At 35.9% G+C, this 20,727-nt stretch overlaps 1 protein-coding gene across 1 annotated transcript in view; it reads left to right on the top strand.

The window, feature by feature from the left end:
• Positions 1-19,985, top strand: part of SMARCA5 (SNF2 related chromatin remodeling ATPase 5) — a 44,632-nt gene extending 24,647 nt beyond the window's left edge. The window contains exons 11-24 of the mRNA XM_030878125.3: positions 2,893-3,119; positions 4,927-5,048; positions 5,126-5,278; positions 7,523-7,655; positions 10,438-10,586; positions 10,788-10,907; positions 11,683-11,793; positions 12,116-12,229; positions 12,671-12,793; positions 13,548-13,680; positions 14,657-14,775; positions 15,194-15,406; positions 17,833-17,940; positions 18,726-19,985. Coding sequence (XP_030733985.1) covers positions 2,893-3,119; positions 4,927-5,048; positions 5,126-5,278; positions 7,523-7,655; positions 10,438-10,586; positions 10,788-10,907; positions 11,683-11,793; positions 12,116-12,229; positions 12,671-12,793; positions 13,548-13,680; positions 14,657-14,775; positions 15,194-15,406; positions 17,833-17,940; positions 18,726-18,791 — 1,891 coding nt within the window. The 3' untranslated portion in view covers positions 18,792-19,985. The remainder of the gene's footprint in view (positions 1-2,892; positions 3,120-4,926; positions 5,049-5,125; positions 5,279-7,522; positions 7,656-10,437; positions 10,587-10,787; positions 10,908-11,682; positions 11,794-12,115; positions 12,230-12,670; positions 12,794-13,547; positions 13,681-14,656; positions 14,776-15,193; positions 15,407-17,832; positions 17,941-18,725) is intronic.
• The last annotated feature ends 742 nt before the right edge of the window (positions 19,986-20,727 follow it).

The following is a 20,727-nucleotide window of genomic DNA, read 5'->3' as shown; positions in this document are numbered from 1 at the left end:
CTTTGTCTGGTTTTGGTATCGGGGTGATGGTGGCCTCATAGAATGAGTTTGGGAGTGTTCCTTCCTCTGCAGTTTTTTGGAAGAGTTTGAGAAGGATGGGTGTTAGCTCTTGTATAAATGTTTGATAAAATTTACCTGTGAAGCCATCTGGTCCTGGACTTTTGTTTGTTGGAAGAGTTTTAATCACAGTTTCAATTTCATTACTTGTAGATGGATCTGTTCATATTTTCTATTTCTTCCTGGTTCAGTCTTGGAAGGTTATACCTTTCTAAGAATTTGTCCATTTCTTCCAGATTGTCCATTTTATTGGCATAGAGTTGCTTGTAGTAGTCTCTTAGGGTGCTTTGTATTTCTGCGGTGTCTGTTGTATCTTCTCCTTTTCCATTTCTAACTTTATTGATTTGAGTCCTCTCCCTCTTTTTCTTGATGAGTCTGGCTAAATGGTTTATCAATTTTGTTTATCTTCTCAAAGAACCAGCCTTTAGTTTTATTGATCTTTGCTATTGTTTTCTTTGTTTCTATTTCATTTATTTCTGCTCTCATCTTTATGATTTCTTCCTTCTACTAACTTTGGGTTTTGTTTTTCTTCTTTCTCTAGTTCCTTTAGGTGTAAGGTTAGATTGTTTATTTGAGGCTTCTCTTGTTTCTTGAGGTAGGCTTGTATTGCTATAAACTTCCCTCTTAGAACTGCTTTTGCTGCGTCCCGTAGGTTTTGGATTGTCATGTTTTCATTGTCATTTGTCTCTAGGTATTTTTTAATTTCCTCTTTGATCTTTTTAGTGATCTCTTGGTTATTTAGTAACATATTGTTTAGCCTCCATGTGTTTGTGTTTTTTACTTTTTTTTCCCTGTAATTGATTTCTAATCTCATAGTGTTGTGGTCAGAAAAGATGCTTGATATGATTTCAATTTTCTTAAATTTATTGAGGCTTGATTTGTGACCCAAGATGTGATCTATCCTGGGGAATGTTCCATGCGCACTTGAGAAGAAAGTGTAATCTGTTTTTGGATGGAATGTCCTGTAAATATCAATTAAATCTGTCTGGTCCGCTGTGTCATTTAAAGCTTGTGTTTCCTTAGTAATTTTCTGTTTGGATGATCTGTCCATTGGTGTAAGTGAGGTATTAAAGTCCCCTCACTATTATTGTGTTACTGTCGATTTCCTCTTTTATAGCTGTTAGCAGTTGCCTTATGTATTGAGGTGCTCCTATGTTAGGAGTATATATATTTATAATTGTTGTATCTTCTTCTTGGATTGATCAATCCCTTGAATTGATCATTATGTAGTGTCCTTCCTTGTCTCATGCAACATTATTTTAAAGTCTGTTTTATCTGAAATGAGTATTGCTACTCCAGCTTTCTTTTGATTTCCATTTGCATGGAATATCTTTTTCCATCCCCTCACTTTCAGTCTGTATGTGTCCCTCGGTGTGAAATGGGTCTCTTGTAGACAGCAAATATATGGGTCTTGTCCTGTACTCCGCCAGCTTGAACCAATCCTCACTGTGGTTTTAATTTTCATTTCCTCCTCTTTTTGTCTTTTTTTTAGAAGTTTTATGGGTATCTGAAATCTAAAAGGCTGGAAACCGCTGACTTAAGTGTAGTGTTCAGAGGAGGGGAATAAATAGCCAATGTGGTATAACCAGGAGAGAACACATCTCAAGTATATTGTTTCATACTTTATATTGATAAGTATTTGCAAGGGTCTGCAGTTGTTGGTAAAAGGACAGAAGGGATGTAAGGCAAAGAAATGGGGATGTTATCTGGTAAAGAGATGACCAGTGTAGAAGATAGGCCATCCTAAATGTCTTCAAAAATTTTGAAAGGTGTTAGGGTTAGGCTTGTCTTATATAATTCTAAAATACAGAATTAAGACATGAGTCAATGCTGAGGGAAGACAAATCTTTTTTAGTTATAGTCATATTGAGGAACTTTATATCAGTCAGAATTGTGGGTGCCTTGAGTATTTCGTGCCCCATAATTGGAGTTGTTAAGCATAGATTGCTTTCATTGTTTATGTTATTTTGCTCAGTGGGTTCAAGGTGCTGAATATTTGGTATTTGGACAGATTGCTCTTTCCTTTAGAATAATGTCTAACTTCTTAGTGTATACAGTCAAGGCTTTTCATAATCCAGCCTTAGCTTAACTGATCCCTTCTCTTCCCCCAGCCTGTACACTTTTACTTATATTTAAATCGCATTGTATTCATTTTATCATCATCATATGCTTTATGCTCTCATGATTCTTTCTCCCTCCTTAGCTCTTAATGTTCTTACCCAAATGCTACACTAGCTCCGTTGAATTATAATGGAATAGTGGCACTCTTCTGTTCCGACTACGAATTGAAATTATGTTTAGGACTTCGCTGGTGGCGCAGTGGTTGAGAGTCCGCCTGCCGATGCAGGGGACACGGGTTCGTGCCCCGGTCCGGGAAGATCCCACATGCTGCGGAGCCGCTGGGCCCGTGAGCCATGGCCGCTGGGCCTGCGTGTCGGGAGCCTGTGCTCCGCAACGGGGAGGCCACAACAGTGAGAGGCCCGTGTACCACATACACACAAAAAAATTATGTTTAAAACTGGTCTTTTAAGTTTTGCTTTATTACTTAAAAATGTTGTATCATACTGTTTCATTTCAATTCATCCCAAGGAGACGAATTTACTCTTTCGGGCCTCAAGGCCCAAAGCATTAATGGTACACATTAGAACACTGGGGGGAATAAAGAGAAACAGAAGAAGAAAGAGGTTATAGGTGATAGACTCCTAACTACACCTTAGAAGTTGATGGGTTGTTTCTTACAGGTATTTTGGGTTGAGATGGGATTGAGGATGTAAAGTGGCAGAGACTCGTCCCAGGAACATTTGAGCCCTCTTAAAATGTTTTTCTTCTTACTAGGTATACTCGTATATTAATGAAGGATATAGATATACTAAACTCTGCAGGGAAGATGGACAAAATGAGGCTACTGAACATCCTGATGCAGTTGAGGAAATGCTGTAATCACCCATATCTCTTCGACGGAGCTGAACCTGGTCCACCTTACACAACGGACATGCATCTAGTTACCAACAGTGGCAAAATGGTGGTGTTAGACAAACTGCTTCCTAAATTAAAAGAACAAGGTACTTACGTTACTGGTATCAAATGGAGAAGTAATGGAAACTGTCTTAAGATTCTGATGTTAAGATGAAGGAGCCATCCTACCCTATGAAATGACTACTCTGGCACTTTCTAAAGTTGAAGTGTGGGACATTATCTGAGCTTTCCTCCCTGCCCTCCTATTTTAAGCCTTAAATCTTTTAGAAAGTGATCAGTAGTTAGGGTAGCCACACTCCCTGGATTTGGGGGAGAGTTCTTTCTTATTTTATATATGCTTTCCTAGAAGTGTCAACTTTTTGTTATAAAATGCCAAGAATGCTCTTCTCACCCATATGTAGTTCCCAGAGCCTTTGGTAGACAGTGGTGTTATGTTCATGGTATTTTTTCTTAGCGTTTGTGTGGATTTTTAATTTAATTAAATGACATGTGCATGGACCCAAAGCGGTTTTATTTGTAACACATTGGCTTTTAATATGAAAATGAGTATGTGTACAGATGTATTTAAATTACAAGAATGTAGAGAGAATTTAGTAGGAAGCCAGCTTCAACAATTATAAATTCATGGCAAAACTTGTTTTCATCTACATCGTACCTACTTTCCATCTCCGAGAACGTTTTGAACCAAATCCCAGACATCAAGGCATTTCATAGACAAATTATGCATTCTGTAATACGAAGTATACAGTCAGATTTAAAGTTTCTCCATTTGTGTTTCTCTGTATATTTTGGTAAGAATGAAAATTGTACCAGTAGGTGAATTTCCTCTAGCATATTGACTGTTGAAAACATTGTAAGAGTTGCCAGTGAATTGGTTTACTTTTTTCTTTTTATACCTTTTTTTAAAATGTATTTTGTAAAATGCTTTCCTTGGGCCTCAGCCTGGCCTCACTGCATTCTAGGGGCAGTATCCCCCGCTTCTCCCGCCATTGGCCTTAACCGGCCCTCGGGCCCTCCCACCTCCCAGGACAGGGTGGCACCTGCCACTTTCAGGACCACCCTTCCAAGGCAGAGTAAACTGGGACCCTGTTGCTAAATAAATAAATAAAGATAGATAGATAAATAAATAAATAAATAGTTTTCCTTAAAAGCTTAGTAATTGAAGAAATTGAATACATGGGGAGGAGTGGCAGGAACTTGCTAGGAGACTACTGAACATCCGTATGCATTTAGGATGTGGGAGGGTGGACAAGAGCAGATTATCAGCCTCAGCTTCTAAGAGAAGATAGTTTCGTAATCATTATTTTTTAAAAGGATCCCTTTGTCTTCGTAAGTCCTACTGAAGGTGGTGTGCAGCTGGCTGAAGAAACGCAGTTGGATAATTTGAGTCACGGCATAAGTGAAGGGTGATGGTCTAGATGTGAGGCGCATATTTATGGTCCTTCCATCTGGATTGGGTCTTGAGAACTAGAATGAGACCAGGGTGTTGGGTGTTTGTTCAGAGATGTGTCGGGCTGTGCACAGGGAGGAGTTGTGGTGGAGGGTTATTTTTAAGTATGTGGGATAAAAAGATAGTGATTCTTTCAGCCTTTGGGATGGCAAGACCTCCCAGGCCAGAGGTGTAAATACCCTTTTCTGTTTACAAAAACACTTTCCTTCAGTGTGTTGTGTAAATACTACCCTTTTCTATTTGTGCATTGATGGGAATAATGTGGGGAGTGACTAACTTGGATAATAAATAATGTACAGTTTTTTTCTTGTAACTAACTACGTAACCTGGAATTAAGGAGTAATTGGTTAGTCTTGGTTTTGGTTAGCCTTAAATTTAAATAATTTTTTTTTTCTTTTTACTTTTGAAGCTTCTGATAATGGGCTGTTAATGTTTGCCGACAGGTTCACGAGTACTAATCTTCAGTCAGATGACGAGGGTATTGGATATTTTGGAAGATTATTGCATGTGGAGAAATTATGACTACTGTAGATTGGATGGGCAGACACCTCATGATGAGAGACAAGTGAGTAAAATCTGGGGAGGGGAGATCAAAAAATTATCAGATAAAATAATTTTCTGACATTTATTTTGTGTCTATAGGAGTCCATCAATGCATACAATGAACCAAACAGCACAAAGTTTGTTTTCATGTTAAGCACACGTGCTGGTGGTCTTGGCATCAATCTTGCTACTGCTGATGTAGTAATTTTGTATGACTCGGATTGGAATCCCCAAGTAGATCTTCAGGCTATGGTAAGAGATAACAAATATATTCTGTGATAAACAGTCTACAAATGTCAGTGACTTAATCCCGTAGAATTGTATTTTCTCTGACCTCATAGTACAGTGAGGGTATTTTGCTGGTGATCTTCCATCTAAATCAGGGTATTTCCATCTTACATCTTTGCCATATCTTAGGACCTTAGAGTCCTATTATATCTGCATCCTGTTGGTAGAAAGGGGAGGAGAGAAAGCTGAGAATTGCCCAGGAAATTTTTTATGGGGCAGAACTGAAAGTGACCCCACATTCATTAGCCAGCACTCAATCACATAGCATAACTTACTGCAAGGGAGTTGGTAAATGATAGTATAGTTGTGTCCCAGGAGGAAGGGGTAGTGGGTTTGGGGAGCTACTAACCTGCCTGCCACATTAGATGTTTAAAATTTTAGGCCCATGTGTGGGACTATCTTGGCCAGATCAAGAGGATCATTCGTTTTTTTTAAAAAAAAAATTAATTTTATTTTATTATTTATTTTTGGCTGCGTTGGGTCTTTCTTGCTGTGTGCGGGCTTTCTCTAGTTGTGGCGAATAGGGGCTGCTCTTCGTTGCGGTGCGCGTGCTTCTCATTGTGGTGGCTTGTCTTTGTTGAGGAGATCAGGCTCTAGGCGTGTGGGCTTCAGTAGTTGAGGTGTGTGGGCTCAGTAGTTGTGGCTTGCAGGCTCTAGAGCGCAGGCTCAGTAGTTGTGGTGCACGGGCTTAGTTGCTCCGTGGCATGTGGGATCTTCCCGGACCAGGGCTTGAACCTGTGTCCCTTACATTGGCAGGCGGATTCTTAACCACTGTGCCATCAGGGAAGTCCCAAGAGGATCATTCTTTTTTTTTAGTTATTTCTGAGATATACATTTTAAAGTAATAACTAGAATTATGACTTATAACATTACACCAGAACATATAAGATTTTTAGAAATTTCATGTAATGTCTGAAACATTTATGTTAACATATTTCCATACAAATAACCCAAAGAAAGTTTAGTATTAGTTTTGTTTTTTTATACTGCAGATTCTTATCAGTCAACCATTTTATATACATCAGTGTATACATGTCAATCCCAATCGCCCAATTCATCACACCACCATCCCCACCCCACCACGGTTTCCCCCCCTTGGTGTCCATACATTTGTTCTCTACATCTGTGTGTCAACTTCTGCCCTGCAAACCGGTTCATCTGTACCATTTTTCTAGGTTCCACATACATGTGTTAATATATGATATTTGTTTTTCTCTTTCTGACTTACTTCACTCCGTATGACAGTCTCTAATCATTCTTATGTTGAGAAAATATGAAAACTTAAAAGTTCTAAAGTTTGATATTGCTAATAATTTGACCTGTGGTATTTACATCTTTGGTGTTGGCCACTTTCATCCTGTGACTGTTTGTAATGGTGGCTGGGGAAATTGATCAATTAGAAGTAGGGGTGCTTTGTAAGATGTGTTTTGTGAACTTACCAGAAGTTAAACAGAAAATGGAATTCAAATTAATTTGATTACTTATATGTAGTTAATTGGGCGCTATTTAAAGACTAGGATTTTTTTTTTTTTTCCCGGTACGCGGGCCTCTCACTGTTGTGGCCTCTCCCGTTGTGGCTCCGGACGCACAGGCTCAGCGGCCATGGCTCACGGGCCCAGCCGCTCCGCGGCATGTGGGATCTTCCCAGACCGGGGCACGAACCTGTGTCCCCTGCATTGGCAGGCGGACTCTCAACCACTGTGCCACCAGGGAAGCCCCTAGGATTTTTATATTGTTTGTGGAGATTGTTTATTCATGTCACTTTTTCCCCTAATTGCAATGAAAATTTAGATTTGATTTAGGTAGAAAAGCATTTTGAATTTAAACCTAAGAAAAAAAGATTTTAAAAAAACTTTTATCATCAGACTTGAAGATTATAATTGTGTCTGTCTTGTCTGGAGAGATTATGTATATTTTATTTCCGTATAACCTAGACAAATTAATACAGTAGTTTCTCACAGATTCAGCAACTATGATGTGTTCTATACCTCCTAAAAGATTTTCTTGTGAGATAACCAGTTAATTTGATTGAAACTGAGAATTTAAGAAATGTTAATGGAATATGAATCCGTTATAGTTGTTTTGTTTCGTATTTTTAAAACCATTTTGTACTTGAGAATATTTTCATTTTGTTTCTCAGTGTACACATTCAAATGTTATTTATGTGAATTTTCAACTGGATTCAAAGTAACCTGGTTATTTTTCTAGGATCGAGCCCATAGAATTGGACAAACCAAGACAGTCAGAGTGTTCCGCTTCATAACGGATAACACTGTAGAAGAAAGAATAGTGGAACGTGCTGAGATGAAACTCAGACTGGATTCAATAGTCATCCAACAAGGTGAGCCTTAGGACTTTAAAAATTTACTAGGTTGAATTTATAACACTTTTTTCCTGGATTTTTTTTAGGATATTCTTGTTGTTAAACATATATTAAATCAAGCTACCAGGCAACAATATTTCTATTCCAGACTAAAGTAAGCTTCAGTTTTGTTAAGAGGATGGGTTTGGGCTCAGGAAGGTTGAAATTTGAATATTGACTCAGCTGGTTAGCAATTCTTTTACACTATCTGAGCCTCTTCTTCATGTGTTAAATAGGGATACAGAGATTTTTAAGGACTAAAGGGGATAATGTATATAAAAATACCCAGCATTCAGTGTGGTACATATTAAATAGAGGTGTGATGAGTGATTTACATGTACTAACACTCAATTGACTACTCTGGGGAAACTGAAGAGATAACAATAAAACTCAGAATTCTTTTTTCTAATCCACAACGATTTATTGAGCACCAGCAGATGTCAGGCACTGTTCTTAGTGCTGAGAATACAGTGGTGACTGAAACCAACCAGTGTTCTTACTTTCAAGGACTTTATAATTTAGTGAGAGCAAGACACAGAATAAACATTTATGTAAATAAGACTAGATGGTGAAAGTGGGATTTTATTTTGGATTAATTGAAGGGAACTTCAAGTTCTCATGCCAGATCAGCTTTCAAGGAAGACATTTATATTTTCATGAAGCTTAAAATAGAGTTAGTGATGGGATGTGTAAAATGTAAAAACCAAAACAAACCCTCAGTAAACTTGAGCCCACGTTGGTTTCCTTCCTTCCCAAATTGTGTCATGACCAAATGCATTTTATCTGTCTCTAAAGCTAAGAGGTATACTGTTGTATTATCCACTGATTATTACATTTGTGTGTCTTGGTTTTCTCAACCAGTCTCTAATTTCCTTGTAAGGAAGGGAATATTACATTTCTTTGTTATCCCTTAATGCCAACCATAGAGTTAGCCACGTGTCTGTATACATAAAGTCAGAAAGAGAAAAACAAATACGGTATGCTAACACATATATATGGAATTTAAGGAAAAAAAAAGGTCATGAAGAACCTAAGGGTAAGATGGGAATAAAGACAGACCTACTAGAGAATAGACTTGAGGATATGGGGAGGGGGAAGGGTAAGCTGTGACAAAGTGAGAGAGTGGCATGGACATATATACACTACCAAACGTAAAATAGATAGCTAGTGGGAAGCAGCCGCATAGCACAGGGAGATGAGCTCGGTGGTTTGTGACCACCTAGAGGGGTGGGATAGGGAGGGTGGGAGGGAGGGAGGCACAAGAGGGAGGAGATATGGGAACATATGTATAACTGATTCACTTTGTTAAAAAGCAGAAACTAACACACCATTGTAAAGCAATTATACTCCAATAAAGATGTTAAAAAAAAAGACAATACATGATTGCTTTATTATTAGTTGTTTTTGTTAATAATTGCTTAACATAGTGAGCTTACTTTGTACCAAGCCATGTGCTAAATATTTAAATACTGAGTATTACCTTCTTTAGTCTTCATGCCAGCTGGAGGTTGGCATCAGAGGTAGAAGCAAGTCACTTATTTACCGTTTACACAGCTAGGAGGTGACTCATCCGGGGCATCAAGAGCTATATAAACTATTACAGTGCAGTGTTTAATTAGGAAGTTCTCTGGGGACTTTTGGGGCCTGCCAAACAGGTTTCTCATGAGTGATGTAATGGCTAGTTTTTTTTCCCCCTCACATTCATCCATGCTTTTAGAAATACATCTGCCTTGTGGTTCTTGTTCTCAATTATTTTCATCTCTGAAACCCTTCTCTTTTTTTTTTTTTGAAGATTAAAAAAATACAAATTCTTTTACAGTCAGCTTAGAAAAGCTTTTTCAGTCTTTTGACTTAATGTTTTTGGGGTATTTTTTTATATTTACTAAGGCAACTTTTGGAGCAAAATTTTGTGCTAGTAGCTTTGTTAATCCCATTTATAGACATATTAGTCAAACAAGCCTTGGGTGCATATGCCTCTGTGTTAACTGTTTTGTGGACTAAGGGGTATAACTAAAAATATGAGAATATACAGAAGTACTTTATGTCTGAAAAGTTCCCTCCCAGTCCACAGGGAAGTAATTTCTGTAAGCTTAAGAGCATTTTGATAGCAGTGAGATAGCTTTCAAGAAACATGTTCTGTGGATACATTCTAACTTTGAAAGTCACAAATATTTGATGGTGCATTCTGTTAGGGATCCAAAACCATGATACAAGTATGTAAGGTCCCAGAAAACAGCTTGTATCTTTACCTACTCATTACAAGTTGGTTGAAGTAGAAAAATTAAAATAGAAGAAGTATATGTGAGTGGCTCTTGAAGTTTGGCAATATGAAGGTTTTTATACTTTTGTAAGTAGAACAAGCTGATTTGGGAGTATTAGTAATAATACTAATCAGTTTCTGCTTATCAGAAACTTCTTGTGTTTATAATGCTCTCACCTTTTGGTACTTAAAGTTATGGTAATAATTTTGATTTTCAGATATCCCAAGTTACTGTCATTCTCACTGTACAAGAATATATTTTATTGAAGTGGCATTTGGTAGGCTTCATTATGTAATATGTAAAGTTTAGAAATATTTCAGAGTTTACAGATTAGAATTTGGTATTTTATGTAAAAATGAAAATTATCAGATGAGAATAAACAGAAATGATTGACGTTTGAGGCAAAATTATGTGGTATTACATCTAACATTTAAAATTCCAAATATCCAGTAAACTAAAGTTTGTTTGATTAACATTACACAATAAAACCTTTTTTTCAGGAAGACTTGTGGATCAGAACCTGAACAAAATTGGAAAAGATGAAATGCTTCAAATGATAAGGCATGGGGCAACACATGTATTTGCTTCAAAGGAAAGCGAGATTACTGATGAGGATATTGATGGTATTTTGGAAAGAGGTGCAAAGAAGGTGAGATGCAGATTAAATGATACGTTTAATATGTAAAATATTTTAAACCAGAACTGTTTGAGGAAATGGTTATGTGAGTTATCGGTAATCTGACTTCCACAGAAAGAAGTTTTTATGTAGTATAAAGCCTAATTTATTTTGACTATAGTTCTCATGCTTTTTAAATTCTCCATCTAATAGGATGTTTCTTTTGTTTCCTAGACTGCAGAGATGAATGAAAAGCTCTCCAAGATGGGTGAAAGCTCACTTAGAAACTTTACAATGGATACAGAGTCGAGTGTTTATAACTTTGAAGGAGAAGATTATAGAGAAAAACAAAAGGTAATTTAGAAAGAGATTTTGGTTACTTGAAGACTTAATATTTTACTTGAAACTTGGAATTTAAGTGTTAGGTGTAATGCCTTGTCTCAAACAGCAGTCATTCCTGTTTACTCACAACTAAATTATTTTCATTTTTGTGTTAAATTTAATGCCACATTTTCAGTTGGTAAAGTGAAATGTTTAAAAAGTTTATATATACTGTTACAGTGCACGATGTTGTGTGGGGTGATTATAGTAATTTGGGATATTTGAAAATTAAAACTTGCCAAAAAAAATCGTCACAACCTTATTAGACTTTTTTTTTTAAACAGCAGAATTGGCTGGTAATAATTAAAGGGAATAACTTCTTATTTCATAAGTAATACTTGCTGTTATATAGTGAAATTAGAAAATACCTACAGGGTAGAAGAAAAAAAAAATTCTACCTAATGCTTTCCCTTTTAATGTTTAGGCATGTACATCCTCTGAATTTTTTCTAGGCTAAATATATATCTACATTTCTCTCCTAATTGGGGTTCTAAACCTTCTGTAGCATTGTTTTTCACCTAGTATTCATTTGGTCAGGAAATACTTACTGAATGCCTATGCTCTTCACTAGACCTCCTGTGTGTTAATTGCATAGTCCCTAGCCTCATAGAGCTTGTAGTCTAGAATTTTATGAATATCTTTGCATTTATAAATAAGTCATAGTTATGTACATAGTCGGAGTTGCATTCATGTAGGATTTGCGACTATATAATAAAGTTGGTGATTTGAATTGTTTCCCGTGTGCTAGATTGCATTCACAGAGTGGATTGAACCACCTAAACGAGAAAGAAAAGCCAACTATGCTGTTGATGCCTATTTCAGGGAAGCTCTTCGTGTCAGTGAACCTAAAGCACCCAAGGTGAGTTGACAGAGCACAAATGTCTAAAAATGTTGGAACTGTAAATCATTTTTCTTCTTATACTCTTGAGATAAAATCAGATTGAGAATTAGATTTTATGGTTTCTTACAGTACACCTCCTTCAGCTTTTGTTAAAAGTTTTCTAAAGATTAATTTTGAATGTAAGCATTTAAAATTTGATTAATGTTTGTTCAGTTTTAGTGGAAGATGCATTCAGTTGCTTGGAGAATTGGCTGTCATGATTTTATAGAATGAAGAAAGGTTATAGATAGATTTAAAGCAAAATAGTTGCTTTCTTATGAAGAATACTTTTTGTTTTTAGGCTCCTCGACCTCCAAAACAACCTAATGTTCAGGATTTCCAGTTCTTTCCTCCACGTCTATTTGAATTATTGGAAAAAGAAATTCTATATTACAGAAAAACGATTGGGTACAAGGTAGAAGAAGTAACACTTTGTTCGTAACTAACCTAGTTTTTTGTTTTGTTTTTTAAAATATTTATTTATTTATTTATTTGGCTGTGCTGGGTCTTAGTTGCAGCATGTGGGATCCTCATTGTGGCTTGTGGGATCTTTAGTTGCAGCATGTGCACTTCTTAGTTGCGGCATGCATGCGGGATCTAGTTCCCTGACCAGGGATCGAACCGGGGCCCCCTGCGTTGGGAGCGTGGAGTCCTACCCACTTGGCCACCAGGGAAGTCCCTAATCTGGTTTGTTTTTAACTTAATAAATGCAGAATATCAGTATGTTTTCTTTCATGGCTGGATTAAAAATTGTGAAAAATTTGTGAAATGTCATGTACTTGGTTAAGAGTTTAGTTGATTGCATACTTCCTAAAATATATTGACTGATGACATAGGAAAAAAAAAATATTTTTAGGTGCCTCGAAATCCTGACCTACCAAATGCAGCACAGGCACAAAAAGAAGAACAGCTTAAAATTGATGAAGCTGAACCCCTTAATGATGAAGAATTAGAGGAAAAAGAGAAGCTTCTAACACAGGTATAGCCTTCAATCAACACAGAATTTAGTAACATTATTTTGTAAGGTGCTGTCTTAGGCTGTGTTGGAATATATAAAGGAAGTACATTTTTTTGATTTCAAAAATGGAATAATTGGTGATCATAAAGCATGGGCATATGGTGTTTACTACATTTTGATTGTCATTAGTTGTTGAGGTGGTAGAGAAGATTATGGATTTGCACCAGCCTTGGTAGAATGGGTATCCTTTTGATCACCATTCTTCCAGCACTCCCATCTTCCCTTTCCTGTGAATCTTCTACGTTGCTACTAAGTTATAATTCTCAATGACAAATCTCTGCTCCATACTTTTCTAATAACATCCTTTAAGTTTCAGTCAAGGCCTTTCAGAATCTGGCCTTAACCTACCTTTAAAGCCTTATTTTCCTTCTGTTTTCCCACTTGGTTTATATCTTTGCCCTTTAGTCTATGTTCATTCCTCCTGGCAAACTTCTACTCTTTGAAAGCTCAGTGAAAATGTCACCTTTTTGTGCAGCATTCTTTATTCTCCCACTCAGCTTCAATTGCTTGGCTATCTAAGCAATATATGATGCATTGCTAAAAGTGCTCATCTATGTACATGAAAATCTACTACTTTAAAAGCACTTAACTTAAAAAGAAAACTTGGAGCAACTGAAAATTTTCTATAATACTCAGCAGCATTGGTAAAGTTTAATAGCTTTTCTCCCAAGTTCAGTGTGCTGTGATTATATGTTTTGTTTCCATCGCTTTGAAGGGATTTACCAATTGGAATAAGAGAGATTTTAACCAGTTTATCAAAGCCAATGAGAAGTGGGGTCGTGATGATATTGAAAATATAGCAAGAGAAGTAGAAGGAAAAACTCCAGAAGAAGTCATTGAATACTCAGGTAATTCTCCTATTATTTTAATAGGTATAAGAATGTTCTCAGGCTTCTGGAGAGCTGTTGGAAAGTTCAGGTTTTCTTACTCTGAATACTGTTTTGATAAGCTTAATTTCACTACAACTTAGTGCCTTGGTTTTTTTAAAAAATAAATTTTATTTATTTATTTTTGGCTGCGTTGGGTCTTCGTTGCCACGTGCAGGCTTTCTCTAGTTGTGGTGAGCAGGGGCTCTTTGTTGCGGTGCGCAGGCTTCTCATTGCGGTGGCTTCTCTGTTTGTGGAGCACAGGCTCTAGGTGTGCGGGCTTCAGTAGTTGTGGCACGTGGGCTCAGTAGTCGTGGCTCCCGGGCTCTAGAGCGCAGGCTCAGTAGTTGTGGTGCACGGGCTTAGTTACTCCGCGGCCTGTGGGATCTTCCCAGACCAGGGCTCGAACCCGTGTCCCCTGCATTGGCAGGCGGAATTTTAACCACTGCGCCACCAGGGAAGCCCTAGTGCCTTGTTTTGTTTTGTGTTTTTTAAAAATTGGAAAATCTCCCCTTCTTTAAAATGGCATCGTTAATTTTTTTTTTTTTACCCCCGTTCACTAGCTGTAGCCAAGGAAACAAGAATAGGTCACTGAATAATAGTGCCTTCATTTTTATTTCATTGTCTTTCATAAGTTTTCAAGTGTTATGTGTTTCTGTGTCTCCTGGAGCCAGTCAGATTGTCAGGTGGGTATAGCTCTGGTGGTCCGCCCAGAGCTTCAGAATAGACACAACTAAGAATTGGGGGATACTTCCTATAATCATCCAGCTTATCTTCCTGGTTTCTTCATAGTTAAGGAAACTGAGAAATAATTACGTGACTTACTAGTGTTAGATGTGGGGAAAATGGAAACATTTCTTAATCCTTAGCAAGTAAAATAGAGCACTTACAACAAGAAGTTATTTATCTTTCTGCCCTTCCCCCACCTATCTCATCTGCCCAACTCTTATTCCTACAGCTGTGTTCTGGGAAAGATGCAATGAGCTGCAGGACATAGAGAAGATTATGGCTCAGATTGAAAGGGGAGAGGCAAGAATTCAAAGAAGAATTAGTATCAAAAAAGCACTTGACACGAAGGTACTTTGAGTATTAATAAATATGATAGTAAAATAACTCCTCTCAGTAATATGAGAGTTTAAAGTAACTTTTAAAAAGGAAAAGAAATGATGATATAAAATTTTTTTTCAAAGGACAGCATTCAAACATTATAGGTGTTCTCAACAGAATTTACCTCAGTATTTCAGTTGATATATCTGGGTCAGAGTCACTATGATTGGCTCTTTGCTGTGTGGTATACCAGAAAGTCTGAGTCTGTATTTCTTTTTAAAATAATAAAGACTGAAGTTGGTTCAGAACAAAGATTACAATGTAACTGACTTTGGATAGAAAGTTGATGTGAAATACAACATTTATAGCTAACTTTACTAAAGCCGAGTTTGAAACATAGATTATATAGGATTTGTATTTTATATAATATAAAATCTGATTTTCATAGATTGGACGGTACAAAGCACCTTTTCATCAGCTAAGAATATCTTATGGTACTAACAAAGGAAAAAACTACACTGAAGAAGAGGATCGTTTTCTGATCTGTATGCTTCACAAGCTTGGATTTGACAAAGAAAATGTTTATGATGAATTGCGACAGTGTATTCGCAACTCTCCTCAGTTCAGATTTGACTGGTTTCTAAAGTCCAGAACTGCAATGGTGAGTACTGGGAGCCTTTTTCTGTATTGTAGTAGAATGAAACTTCCTCTGACAGTTCAAAGGAAGTAGGTTATTTAATGTTCTTTAAGGTAACTTTTAAAATTCTATTAAGAGAAAACTGTGGTTCAGCTGTATCTTTGAAGTAAATTTTTGTTACAATATTGTTTGTATTACAGTTTAAATCAGTTCCTTAAGAAACAGTTCACATCCACAGTTAAAAACCTAATGTCATAAGTAACTTACAAAGTTTATTTTTTCTATTGTTTAATAGCACATCTTTTAACATCACTATATATGATAGGACTAATTTTTTTATGTGAATTTTAATCAGGTTCTAAGTAGGAGGAAATGTCACCATCAATTTTAACTTCTGAATGTAATGATCACAATTTAAAATTTGACTTTTGGTTTTATAAATGAACACATTTCTATAAAGAAAGGACTTGTACTCACGCATCTGCCCATCAGAATGCTGAGTTTGAGTTATTTAAAAAGAGCTTAATGTAGTAAAACACTATACTGATTTAATCCTAGGTTTTGTTTTTATTCCCAATATCAACCTGTTTCTGATCAGCAAGTTCCATTTGTAATGACCTAAAATTAGAATTCAGAAAAGTTTAGCTTTGATGAATTGCTCTTCTCTTATGTATTTTTTAAACTTTTTATTTGATATTAGAGTATAGTTTATTAACAATGTTGTGTTAGTTTCAAGTGTATAATAGCAAAGTGATTCAGTTATACATATATCTGTTCTTTTTCAGATTCTTTTCCCATTTAGGTTGTGCTATACAGTGGGTTCTTGTTGGTTATCCATTTTAAATACAGCGGTGTGTACATGTCAATCCCAAACTCCCTAATATACTTCCCTCATATACTCCCTAATATACCCGCTTCCCCCCGGTAACCATAAGTTCGTTCTCTAAGCCTTTGAGTCTGTTTCTGTTTTGTAAATAAGTTCATTTGTATCATGTTTTTTTAGATTTCGCATATATCATATGATATGTCTTTTTCTCTGTCTGACTTACTGTATTTTACCACCTTTGAGTTATTAGCTTCATCTTGTGTTCTTCAGGATGATGATAATGCCAAAACAATTCTGTAGTCTTAATTTTGAGATGTACTAGGATAGCAAAGTTTAAACAACTTTATAGTAGGATTTACCTCAGTATATTTAAAATACATTGTCACTCTTCAAGATGGAGGATAGTGTTTAGTCTTTAAATGTGACCACTGAAGGGGTTTTTTTCAGTAAACATCAACGGAGGCTACTGTTTTATGAAACCCTAGTTTGGGGAATGTTGCACTATAAATGCATTATAAATATATAGTTAGAGGAGACACATTCAGTTGCTATAAGCTCTATATTACGTCTTTTAAAGTAGGAACAATTTATATAATTAATAAGTGATTTTGTGGTGAGTGAAACAAGATGCAGTGTCACATTGATTTACTGGTACAATACCATGGTCTAAAACTGCGTGTTATTTCCTAATGTGTTTCATGTTAAGGCACACATACAAAATGATAATATGCGTATGGCCCCTTGTGATAAACAGTTGAGGCATAATCCTTTTCTAAGAGCCAAGAAGATTCATGCCATAGTACATCTGTAACACATTCTGGCATGTGTATCTCAGTGTACCTGTTAAAGGAAATACAGAACTTTGATGCAGTGTACTACCTTCTCTCTATATATACTATTGCAAATATTTCCAAACCTTATATGGTTGTGTCCTATACAATAATATTTTTAAATGATTTTATCGTGACCATTTGTGTAGAATGTCATGACAAGGAGAGGAAAAAAACAATTTTACTCAGTACGTAGCCAGCAATGATACAAATGGACTCCTGTTTTCTTAAGGGGTATTTACTATTTCTACACTGTAATTTAAAATCCTTTCTGGAGCCTGTGTAGACTGCTAAGGAAAGATGAGGTAAAACTCATCATAGATTTCTATGACTATTTTTCCCGAACTGGGAAAGACGGCAGGTGGTACACCGTCTACCACAATTCTAGTGGTAATGCGTTTAAGGGAAAGATTATATATACCTCTTATTAAGTTTTAGTTGATTTTGACCCTCAAGTATGTGCTCTGTTAATATTAAGTTTTGGAGGTAGACGACAGTTTTCAGGCATAGACACTATGTAGCAGAATTGCATATATTAAGAGATGTTCATTTTCACTGCTTCAGTTTCTAAGTGAAGGAAGGATTTATGAAAAATACACAACAGTATGGCCTTAAATAATGAAGTGAAAAGTTTACAGATACCTTTTTTTATCCTCCTAGCATGGATTGTGTATGAAAATTACCAGTTCCTTTTGCTTTTTAAAATTTTGTCTATTGGGGGTATATAAGTGATATTACAAAACTTACGGATGGAGAATACAAGTTTACCATGTAAATTTATATTTGTAACTCAGGAGCTCCAGAGGAGGTGTAACACTTTAATTACCTTGATTGAAAGAGAAAACATGGAACTAGAAGAAAAGGAGAAGGCAGAGAAAAAGAAAAGAGGACCAAAACCTTCAGTAAGTACTCATGAAAATGTAAATATTTTCTTGGGGAACTTAACTTTTTTCAAGAATTTGAACATTACTTGGCTATCACTGATGTGTTAGTTCTTTTTTTTGTTTGTTTGTTTGTTTTTTGGTAAGTAGTATGGCCTTGGATTGCTTTAAAAGTATAAATTAAACTTGATTGCATTGTGTGGGGAAAATCATGTTATGATGGTAGTTCACAGTATGGGGATTTGTGAGAATATGGGAAGGTCTGTCTTGTGAATGGCAAGAGCTACACTTGATGTTGAGAGTACACATTATAATTTTAGAATATGTAAAGAAATATTAGGAAGGCAGTGGCCTTTACAACCTTTACTGTTCACTTCTAAACTTTGATTTATTGTACCAATGATATCTTAGCAATGTGAAGGCAAGAATTATAAGAAAAAAAGTCATCTAATAATGTTATCTAATTCTGTTATCTAATAATAATTATCAGGAAAGTCTAGTATACTCACAAAGTATTTCTCATTACTGCTTTCTTTTGATGAGAGGGCATGTTATACATTTGTTTGGTGTATTGATTTACTATTGCTAATTGTGAATTACTCATCTACTTCATTATTAGCATTAAGGTATTTATGTTAGTAAAACATGTAGATAAGATTATTTGGAGAATTAAGGTTATTCTGGTTAAGAAAAGTAATACCTGTTACTAAGTGGCAGTTATTAATAAATTGCTATCATGAGTCTTCCAATGTATTTCATGTTAATATGACTCTTGTGATGAAGATAATCCTTCTGTTTGTTTGTAGACCCAGAAACGTAAAATGGATGGAGCACCTGATGGCCGAGGAAGAAAAAAGAAGCTGAAACTATGAATACATATTTGTTTCATAATCACTAACTTTAAACCAGTAGTTCTTTAATTTACGGGTCTTCATAAGATGTACTGTACAATGCTCAATTGTTATGTCATTCAAAGACATCAGGTTCATCTGTTTACCAAGCTAGAAACATAGTATGTAGTTTCACTTTTTTAAATGCAACAGCTGTGCTGAAAATTTTTTATCATTAACACTTGAAGTAATAAAATAGGCTTCATTTATTAATAAATGTTTCATTTGATTTATTTTTATATTATAGTTCCATTTGTGAGGCTTGTGACTTTTGTTTATCAGCTATAATTTCTACACTTGTAAGGCTTAAAAAGAAGCAAACAAGTTAAAAAACAGAAAATTGCAAATAACATTTGTCCCTTCAGTCTTCACTTAGTTGTGTAATTGTTTTAATTCACTTTGCCTTTGCAGAAGTTTGGGTATCTTTGTAGTGCTATTGAGTCTCATCTGGGAAGATTATGTAAATTGCATTCTCCTTGCTTATTATATGGGTAGAAAGAATGGGAAAAAAAGGCAAGACAAATTCTCATTATATATGCATCTTTCTGTTTCTGTAGTTGGTTCTGAGGTGAATATGCCCTATTCTGTTTGGAAGAATGGCCTTTTAGTTACATAGCCAAAGACATTTAGTATTTTCTGGTTCCTTAAGGTGTTGTTGTACCATTTTGTAAAAGGAATATTATTATTACTTTTTTTAATTGTTCGGTAAATATTTTTGACAAATTACCTTCTGAAGCAGCCACAGCTTAGAAATAATGTCAAAACTAAGGTGATTTTTTTTTTTTAAAAGACCCAGCCAAAATAAGGTGTGAATTTGTCATACTGTTAAAATGAAATTGGTAAAATATATCCCCTTCCAGTTTACTTTTTTGGGTTTTAGAGTAATTGAACGTTTTATTTTATTATATTTAAAATAATTTCTAAGTGTGAGCAGCAAGACTGACTATAATTCCAGTTTTTATTTTCTGTGGACAGACTTGATAAACTGGAGACCCTGAAGCAGGATTACCCAAATTGTAGTGTCAGGATTTTAGCTGTACCAGAGGCCTTTATGTGCTACACATAATTTGTATAAAGTTTTATATGTGCAAATTGGGTACATAAATAGTCTCCATTTTTCTAAGGGAATGCAATAAATGTAGCATCGTGAATAAATATAACTTTTATAATCCTTAAGTGGTCTTTTCTTTCCATTGCTGTAATTTTCTTTTCTCATTTGATTTTTATTTGCTTTTTTCCTTAGGACGTTATCTTTTTTCCTTAATTGGATTTTTTCGTCTCAGATTTCTATCAGTTGTTTTCATTTGCCCACACATAATTGGGATTTTTATTTATAAGGGTGATTTCTATAGTATTACTACTACTGCTTGCTTTTAAAAAGTGGGATTGCTGCCATCAGTGTCAAGCAAAATGCAGTGTTCATGGCAATTTTTGGGGTAATTTGGTTTGTTTTGTGTTCCCCCCAAATTGACTTCTTTATAGCCTTGGATTCTTAAAATAACAATTATGGATCTAATGTATGCAAAACGTGAGGAATGGTTGTTTCTTCCATGAAAAGAGCTATCATTCTTGATTGGTGGCTTTATTTGGAGGAAATAATTGGGAAAATATAAGGCCAAAGAAAACTTTACGGAGCTCACAAAGGAAGTGGTGATTTCAAGAGGAAGAAAACACAGCCTAATTTGTGTGTGTGTGTGTGTGTGTGTGTGTGGTGTTGGAGGACGGAGTGGAGGAGGTGGGAGGAGGTTGAGAGTGGAAATACAAAAGGAACCTGGTGCCAGCTCTTCAGAGCTCAGGGACATGGGAACGTGTACAGGGAAACACTTGAAAAAAACATGAAAGAAACAATATTAAATTTAGCATTGTGGTTTAGCCAATGTGTGAGGCATTTGTGTTTCCCAGGTCAATTAGGATATCA

The sequence above is a fragment of the Globicephala melas genome, chromosome 5 (assembly GCF_963455315.2).
Source record: "Globicephala melas chromosome 5, mGloMel1.2, whole genome shotgun sequence".
In the NCBI taxonomy this organism is placed as follows: domain Eukaryota; kingdom Metazoa; phylum Chordata; class Mammalia; order Artiodactyla; family Delphinidae; genus Globicephala; species Globicephala melas.
This window is presented reverse-complemented; position numbering and strand designations above follow the sequence as displayed.